At 39.5% G+C, this 9,582-nt stretch overlaps 1 protein-coding gene across 1 annotated transcript; it reads left to right on the forward strand.

Annotated features, from left to right (window-relative positions):
* The first annotated feature begins 2,433 nt into the window (after positions 1-2,433).
* Positions 2,434-6,457, forward strand: zgc:195282 (uncharacterized protein LOC100192223 homolog). The gene is made up of 4 exons (XM_047364870.1): positions 2,434-3,112; positions 5,620-5,714; positions 5,822-5,876; positions 5,968-6,457. Exons 1-4 carry the CDS (start codon positions 3,070-3,072, stop codon positions 5,976-5,978), a joined length of 204 nt encoding a protein of 67 aa, XP_047220826.1. The 5' UTR covers positions 2,434-3,069; the 3' UTR covers positions 5,979-6,457.
* The last annotated feature ends 3,125 nt before the right edge of the window (positions 6,458-9,582 follow it).

Below are 9,582 nucleotides of genomic sequence, written 5' to 3' on the forward strand. Positions count from 1 at the left end.
GTGCAGGTAAAATTAAAACATAACTTTAAACCTAAATCTGACAGGGGAATGAATAAATTGGAGCCTAACTGTAAAAAAAAAAACATGCTATTGGCAAAACTCGGTCAACCTTTTTGAATAGGTGCACTCATGTTTACAGTAAAACCCTGTTTAACATGATACTCTTCTTGCAAAGAAAGAGATGTAGTCTTGACAGTTAATCTTACTCAACCCTTATATTGGGAAACTACAGACACAGAAAAGCTTGATCCTTAAATCAAGACTCAGCGGTGCACCAATATCTCAAGGATGAATGAAGCTATTTTTTAGACAGTAATGTTTACATTCTGGACTGAGATGAATTATGATGTTGTAAAAGACCATTGCCATCTTAAAGCACATGACAAAACAGCTTGCATAGCCGTCAAGTAGGTTGTCATAGGTGACAATGACCCAAATGATTGACAAGATGGACAGTAACACATGGTTTTAACTCCAAGGTGTGTAAAATCCTAGTGCAACAGCCCAGACTCCTCAATCTGAAAGAATTGGACATCTAGCTCAAGAATCAAGAATCTTTATTGTCATTATGAAGCCGTAATGATATTTCTTGTTGAGACACTCGGCTCAGAATGCAGATGGATAAAAGAAACTGGCTTTTTTTCCAGAATTTATTAGTACCATGTCCTGCATGACTGAGATTCTAAACTATAAACGCACTTTTGTCGAAGTCAGAGACCTGATTATATTTAGTATTTGTCACACTTGAGCTCACATACATTAGTTTTCATAAGATTTTTCTGCTTTTAGCAGAGCTAGAAAAGGACAAGTACAAATTCTCCAAATGTATAAATATTTATCCCAAAGAAATAAAAAAAAATATCTAAAACATTTTTCAAAACGGAGACAGGCAAGTTTCTTTCCTACATGTCTTTTTGATTTGATTAAAATGAAAGGAGAGACTACAAATTAAATGACCAGAATAATAACAATCTTAACACAAAAGATACATGACTGTAGAAAGCCTTTCTATGTTTATCTTTTATGATAGAGAATGTCTTAAAACCTGTTGCTTTTTGCCAGTATCTAATGTTAAGAATGTTTGTTAGGTAGATGCTTTAAAGGGTTTACTCTTCTTACATTTTTAATAACAAGACTCTAAAGAACATTTTTAATAAAATACTGGAATATTGTCTTGACATGCAAAACATTCTATGTGTAATACAGATAATTCTATTTTTTGTTGTTTTTTGTAGACCATTAATTCCCAAGGTAGTTCTGAAAAAAAAAAAAAGTATTTATTTTAAGATGTTTTATTTTCACTTGAACTTTTCAACAGTATGAAGCTCCAAGACCCCTTTCGGCCACTGTTTTGCCGATGAGAAATAACCCTAAAAAGTTTCAGAAAAGTTTCAATGCCTTGGGAGCAGGGACCAGATGGCAGTTTAGTGCCCCCTGCTGGCTTGGGGGCCCCAAGAAAAACTTGAATCCAAACATGAAGAGTTGACAAAAGCACCAGTTAAATAATTCTGGCCCTTTTCCATTAGTCCCTATTCAGCGTGGTTCGGTAAGGCTCTACTCGCTTTTTAGGTTTTTCCATTAGTGACGGTTACGTGAAACCATTACTTGTTTTAGTACCTGCCTGCTTGCAGTTTGGAGCGAGCCGATCCATGCTGAAAAAGTGACGACAGACGACTGCTGATCACTAATAGGTAGGTGGTGGCTTCACTAGTCGCAGCATAATCGCTGTACACTGAGCTTATTGTGTATTTGACCACTATAGCAAGTTAGCATTAGGTAACAATAGCTCACCCTCACACGTCCTCTATCTTGTACAGTACCCTTCAGTTTGATACCGCTCCATGGCTATCCTTTATCTGCTGTACTTATCCAGAGTGCTCCGTCTTGCTGCCAACAGCCTTCTCTGGCTCTCCTTTTTCATTCTGAGTCTGACAGCAGCCAAGATTGAGCAGCAGTCAAGGCTGTTGTTATGTTTGAAAGTCATGTTAAATATCAAAGCAGCAGGATTAGGAAATGATCAGTCATGGACATTACAGCGATCTTGAGGCGGCTCACTTTGGGAGCTCTTTTGTTTGTGATATTGCATGCTTAAAAAATACTAACTAGTGATATCACTTTTTGTCAAGTAAAGCACCTGAATACTTCTTCCTCCACAGTTTCTTCCATTTTATACAACCAGCCAGAAGCAGCAAGCCAGAAGCTGCCTGTCTTCCTCACTGACTTCACCGGTCCTGTTCCATGCCAGTTTTGAGAAGTTCATGACAGTTCACCCTTCTTGTCTCGGCTGAGGTGTTTCTGGCTACTGTTACCTCATCCTCTGCTACCTCACCCTCCCTCTTTAGGTCTGCTTCCATCACCTGTCCTGAGGGTATAACCGCCTCCCCCATCTGTCCCTGCAACCAACCCGGCCTCTTTTTGCCTCACCCTCGTTTTGTGACGTCATTGAGGAGAAGTACAGCCTTTTTTGTGTGTGCTCACAGTTTGTTTCCGTGTGAGTCATTTCACAGGAGAAGGGCTTGTGTGTGTTTAAGTATGTGACAGAGAGAGAGAGGGAATAGGCAGACAGAGGCAAAGAAAGGCACAAGTATTAGGTGTCCCTTTTCAATTCAGAAGCTCAATTTGTTGTTTGGAATCTGAAAAATAGGGTGAAAGGAGCAGGAAAGGGGAGAAGCTAGGTGGGAATCTGAGCTGCTGACAGCTGGTTTTTGTTCCTTCTTTCCTCACCCCTCTTCCATTCCCTCAGTACAGCACCATCACTCTGTACACAGTATTTGTAAGAGGATATAGAGTAAAATATCCGCTTTTTAGACCCTTTGATGTCTTTCAGAATGAGTGCAGGATGTGATCAGTGATACTACCTGACTCATTTTCTTTCCACAGACATCGGCTTCTCACATCTCAAATCTCAAACTTTACTCTCTTCCTGTGACGTCTGGCCTACCGCATCCGGGTCTGACTTCACAAGATGCTGACATACTAGCAGTTAAACTGTTTTCCTGTCAAATTGTCAGTTCACACTCGCATGCGCACGCCTGATCTTTGCATTTGTGTGATAAATAATTACAGACCATGGTAGGCTACTGTCCAATCTGTGGAAAGCCTGTCTACTTTGGTGAGTCTGACCTCTTTAATTTTTTACACTCTCTCTCCCTTTGCCTTGGCTGGCATAGATCTTTGTTTCTATCAGGGTTTTTTTTTCGGGTTCTGTAGTTGTTTTGTCCCTGCTAATACTTGATCCTAATACGGTGGAAAAAATGCCTTAAAAGTATAAATGTTATGCTCATATCGTCATCTGAAGCCTATTTTGATGAGCCTATACAGGTGAAATTAATGTTATGCACACAAGCACATGTAAATGGGCCAGGACCGCTATCATGTGTTTTTCTTGTGCAAACTCAAGAATAAGAAGGAGTGATGTTTATTTAGTGCTGAAATTAACGCTTTTTCATTCTGTGTTCAGATGGAAAACCTGAGTATTTTTCACTTTATTTCTCTCTCACTTTCTGCTTATCTTTGAAGCACTCATGCACACATAAATTCAAACTCTCGTATCCATAATAACAACAGGATGTGGGTTTGCCCAAACGAGCTTGCACGCTACTCTCAGGGTTTCCTTCTCACTTTCTGTCTCTTTCAGTTGCCCACACGCAGAGCCCTCGTTACATGTAGCTGCACAACAACGGCTACAAGTCTGGTTTGTTCTTTTTAAAGACAAATTTTGCGTGCCCATTCATTTGCCTGGGAAAGTTCAGGTTCTCTAATGTGACCTGGCCTACTTACCTCTTTTTCCCTTAACGCCTTATAGTCTGGTCTATTTGTGCTGGGAGGGGCGGGGGTCAGCAGGCTGCACCTTCTGAGCCAGACACTCCCTAAATTTAATCTGAATCGCATCTAAAATCTCTGTTTTTAAATCTTTTAAGCCAAATTTTAGACATTATAGTCAGAAAATTAAACTTTTAAAGGATTCATAATTGATCAATTGATGCATTCAATGAAAAACACACTTTTTTCAAATATCATCTGGATATCTGGGTTTCTTTGTATCAAAACAGCAACACCAGACTTTTATAGTTTTGTACAATGCATTTAAGAATATTTGCCTTCTTACAGATTTCATCTGTTTTTGCTTATTTTTCACATTTAGATGTTTCAGATCATCAGAAAACTGTATATCAAACAAAGATAACTTGAGTGAATGCAAAATGCAGGAAAAAGCTATCAAAACCAACCTGTATGTACGTGGCATAGTAATTGCTGCCTAAACTGATTAAAAAGTTGGCCCTCCCTTAGTAAGAACTTTGGCCTCCTCTTCTTTGCAGAATTGTTTTAATTCAGCAACACTGGAGGGGTTTTGTGTATGAACTGCCTTTTAAAGTCATGCTACAGCATTTTGATGGAATTTAAGTGACTTGACTCCTTCATTTTTTAACCATTCAGGGATTGACTTGATGCTGTGTTTTGGTTTTTTTGTCTTGCTGCATAACCCCAGCATGCTCAAACTGAAGATCACAGTTGGACTTCTTCAGGATTTCTGGTTGCAAAGGAGAATTTATTGTTCCATCAAAGATGGCAAGTTGTCCTGGTCCTAATAAAATATAGCAGGGCCAGACAAGCACACTACCACCACCATGTTTGACTCTTGGTATAAGGTTATTTTTCCTATGGATGCCGTCTCTTGTTATTGCTTTATGTTGACTGAGGCAACGGGGCCTATAGTACTAGAGATGTTGTTCTGGGTCATTTTGTGACCTCCTGGATCAATCATTGGTGAGCTCGTGGCGAAACTTTGGTAGGCCGGCCACTCCTGGGATGGTTCAGCTCTGTTTCATATTTACTTTCCTAACTGATCAATGTCAGAGACTTTGTTTCTCAGCTGTTCTGGAATTTCTTTGAAATGGGTCAAATGGGTCAGGATGTATAGTTATCTTTTAGCCTATTCGCATTGTCAGACAGGCTCTGTTTTAGTGATTTCTTGATATTATAAGTCAGGCAGTTTATGGATCTGGGTGTGGCTAGGGAAACCAAACCCAAATTTTGTGATTGATCACACTTGTATTTTCACATAGGGCCACACATGACTAAAAAGCTAAAACAGATAAAATTTTTAAGAGGGCAAATACTCTTCCAATGCATTGTATTTAATACATTTCCCCCTACCAAATGCATAAAACAAAAACTCATGACATAAATTCACTTCATAAAAAACACTGACCCATAAAATATACCTGAATATTTAAAGTATCACATTTTATGCACACACTTAACTTTTTTATTGAAATATTTAATAATGTTAAAATTAATTTGTTAAATACTTTCAGGTAACCGAAAACTCTGCTTCTTAGAAGGTCTCGGGTAGCCATCTTGCATTTGGATATTTTGCCAGATGTTAGAAGACATGGAGTTAATATATCAGGTTTATATTAAAGATGTAGATGTCCCAAACACGTTTATCAAGATTACACATTTTGCATCATAAGGTTAAAACAATGTAATTTAAAGCTATAAAAACAAACAAATTTGATGAGTGCAAAAACAAAATATCTCTAGCTTTAGATAGCTAATTATAAAAAAAAAAGAAAATACTGTTCCATATTTAGCTGTCATTTGTCTTTTGTGCAGGGGAGAAGAAAAGGTCCTTGGGGAGGGACTACCATCCTCTGTGTCTGAAGTGCCAGAAGTGCAACAGACAGCTCACGGCTGGCCAACATGCTGAGGTACATAAGGAAGATAAATGAGACAATATATCACTAATAAATGAAGAACACAGTCTGCTGAGTGAGTATGATGATGCCGTAATCATGTGCTGATGGTTGCATTGCAGTATGATGAGAAGCCATTCTGCACACATTGCTACATGAAGATGTTTGGCCCGAGGGGTAAGCTGTCAGCTCACATTAGAACATACATGGACACAGTCACACACATGATTTCTGACTTTTTCACTCATGTTTGGATTGTTCCTCATAGGTAACAGGTGAAGGATGTGTCCACAGCACAGCTCATCGTCTTCATCGGCAAAACCAGACTATAACACAACAGATGAATACTGACATCTAAAAGGAGGCAGCTGAAAGCCAAAAAAACTGATGGCTTTAATGAATAATAGTGACAAGCATAAATGTAACATTCCTGTTTTTCTCTTTGTGACAATTTTTCAAAATTAAATATTTATGAATAAGTAGTGGTTACTTGAGTTTTATCACTTGTGTTATTGATTGTAAATTTGAAAGTTTTTTTGTCCTATACTTTTTCTGAACCTTGCAAAAGTAACGTTTTGGTGAATCGCTGGTGATATTTTTGGCTATGCAATCAGAAGCCTGTAATGCTATGCAAACTATTTATACAACCACAAACTTGTGTTTTATTTGGATTTAATGTGATGGATTCATTAATTGTAAAGCTGAATAAAATTATACACTGTTTTCAAAATCTCTAACAAATAAAAATCTGAAAAGTGTTGGGATGCATTTGTACTTAGCAAAATTTACTCTGATACCCCGCAATAGATGCTCCCTATTGCCTTCACAATGATCGATCTTTTAAAAGATTGTTTCTGATTCAATCTTTGTTTAATTCCAGCTGCTTTTTGAAGGCCTCTGAAGTTTTTTAAAGAAAGGAACACAGCAGACAGATCAGGGAGAAAATTTAAAGCAGAGATCGTTTATAAAAATGCCCAAGCTTTTAACACAGCAGTATTCAATCCATCATCTGAAAATGGAGAGAGTATGGCACCACTGCAAAACTACTAAGATGTGGCCATCCAACTAAACTGACATGTCGGACAAGGATTAATTGATTGCTATGCATTGATCAAACAAGCAACCAAAAGGTCCACGGTAAGAAAGCTGAAAGAAGTCCAGTTCGCCTAAAAACCACGTAGGGCAAACAGCAAACGTGTGGTAAAAGGTGCTCTATTTGAATGGGAACAAACATGAACTTTTAGGAGTACATAACAAAAACAATATGCATGGCAAAGAAAAATAACACTGCACATCACCTTGAGCATATACCATCCCTACCATCAAACATGGTGGTGGTTCATCATGATGTGGGGATGCTTTTTTTTAGTAGAGGAAGAGGAGGGAAGCTGTATGTAGTTTAATAAGGGACAATCCAAAAAGAACACGTGTTCAAGACTGCAAAAGACTTGAGACTGGTGCAGAGGTGACTTTAAACATACGGCAAGAGCAACAATATAAAAAATGGTTGATATCACATGAAATACATGTGTTAAAGTAATTTAGTAAAAGTCTTATTAAGTCCAACTAAGAATCTGAGGGCAGACGGAATGATGTTCAATCTCCATCCAATCCAAAACTGGTAGACATACCCCCCAATTACAAACACTGAAATTTGTGGCTGTGACATGACAAAGTGAAACAAAGTTCAAGGGGTATCAATACTTTTGCAAGCCAAAGTTCATGCTGACATCAGTTTGGACATGTGGTGTGGCTGCATTCAATCGAACACACTCCAATCACAGATAACACCCATGCAGATGAAAAATGAGCTGAGCTGTAGGACTCTCCCTCATCAGGCAACCAAGGGGGAAAAAGGAGAAGGATAGAAGCAGGGATGGATACGGGTGGTTGCTATTGGCACGATAAACCAGATCTTCTGCCAACAGAATCTGCTGGAATGAGTGCTACAGGGGAGGGAAAGGCAGATCTCTCACGCTCTCACACACACAAGCATTCGTGCAATCGTGTTCTCACTGCTGCAGGGGCCTTGTCACCCAGTGGTGGCGAAGGTGCATAGCTTTGACACACTATCCCTCTCCAACACATACAGGTCCTTCTCAAAATATTAGCATATTGTGATAAAGTTCATTATTTTCCATAATGTCATGATGAAAATTTAACATTCATATATTTTAGATTCATTGCACACTAACTGAAATATTTCAGGTCTTTTTTTGTCTTAATACGGATGATTTTGGCATACAGCTCATGAAAACCCAAAATTCCTATCTCACAAAATTAGCATATCATTAAAAGGGTCTCTAAACGAGCTATGAACCTAATCATCTGAATCAACGAGTTAACTCTAAACACCTGCAAAAGATTCCTGAGGCCTTTAAAACTCCCAGCCTGGTTCATCACTCAAATCCCCAATCATGGGTAAGACTGCCGACCTGACTGCTGTCCAGAAGGCCACTATTGACACCCTCAAGTAAGAGGGTAAGACACAGAAAGACATTTCTGAACGAATAGGCTGTTCCCAGAGTGTTGTATCAAGGCACCTCAGTGGGAAGTCTGTGGGAAGGAAAAAGTGTGGCAGAAAACGGTGCACAACGAGAAGAGGTGACCGGACCCTGAGGAAGATTGTGGAGAAGGGCCAATTCCAGACCTTTGATGACCTGCGGAAGCAGTGGACTGAGTCTGGAGTAGAAACATCCAGAGCCACCGTGCACAGGCGTGTGCAGGAAATAGGCTACAGGTGCCGCATTCCCCAGGTCAAGCCACTTTTGAACCAGAAACAGCGGAAGAAGCGCCTGACCTGAGCTACAGAGAAGCAGCACTGGACTGTTGCTCAGTGGTCCAAAGTACTTTTTTTGGATGAAAGCAAATTCTGCATGTCATTCAGAAATCAAGGTGCCAGAGTCTGGAGGAAGACTGGGGAGAAGGAAATGCCAAAATGCCAGAAGTCCAGTGTCAAGTACCCACAGTCAGTGATGGTCTGGAGTGCCGTGTCAGCTGCTGGTGTTGGTCCACTGTGTTTTATCAAGGGCAGGGTCAATGCAGCTAGCTATCAGGAGATTTTGGAGCACTTCATGCTTCCATCTGCTGAAAAGCTTTATGGAGATGAAGATTTCATTTTTCAGCACGACCTGGCACCTGCTCACAGTGCCAAAACCACTGGTAAATGGTTTACTGACCATGGTATCACTGTGCTCAATTGGCCTGCCAACTCTCCTGACCTGAACCCCATAGAGAATCTGTGGGATATTGTGAAGAGAACGTTGAGAGACTCAAGACCCAACACTCTGGATGAGCTAAAGGCCGCTATCGAAGTATCCTGGGCCTCCATAAGACCTCAGCAGTGCCACAGGCTGATTGCCTCCATGCCACGCCGCATTGAAGCAGTCATTTCTGCCAAAGGATTCCCGACCAAGTATTGAGTGCATACTGTACATGATTATTTGAAGGTTGACGTTTTTTGTATTAAAAACACTTTTCTTTTATTGGTCGGATGAAATATGCTAATTTTGTGAGATAGGAATTTTGGGTTTTCATGAGCTGTATGCCACAATCATCCGTATTAAGACAATAAAAGACCTGAAATATTTCAGTTAGTGTGCAATGAATCTAAAATATATGAATGTTAAATTTTCATCATGACATTATGGAAAATAATGAACTTTATCACAATATGCTAATATTTTGAGAAGGACCTGTACATAGAGAAAGGGAAATGTGTGCTGGTGTCCTCTCCTGTCAGGGGATGTTAAAATAAGGACAGAAGAAGAAATAATCGGTTCAATGTGAATAAAGTAATAAGATTACATCGTTAAAAACAAAAAAGGTACCTGTCATTTTTAATACCTGTCCACCTCCCACTTCTATCCTCTCCTTCTCTCCC

This window comes from Girardinichthys multiradiatus, chromosome 5 (genome assembly GCF_021462225.1).
Source record: "Girardinichthys multiradiatus isolate DD_20200921_A chromosome 5, DD_fGirMul_XY1, whole genome shotgun sequence".
NCBI lineage: Eukaryota > Metazoa > Chordata > Actinopteri > Cyprinodontiformes > Goodeidae > Girardinichthys > Girardinichthys multiradiatus.

Coding starts and splice junctions, on each gene's coding strand:
- zgc:195282 (XM_047364870.1), top strand. CDS start 3,070: ATGGTAGGCTACTGTCCAATCTGTGGAAAGCCTGTCTACTTTG. Junction 3,113..5,619: donor TGGAAAGCCTGTCTACTTTG/GTGAGTCTGACC, acceptor TCTTTTGTGCAG/GGGAGAAGAAAAGGTCCTTG. Junction 5,715..5,821: donor CGGCTGGCCAACATGCTGAG/GTACATAAGGAA, acceptor GTTGCATTGCAG/TATGATGAGAAGCCATTCTG.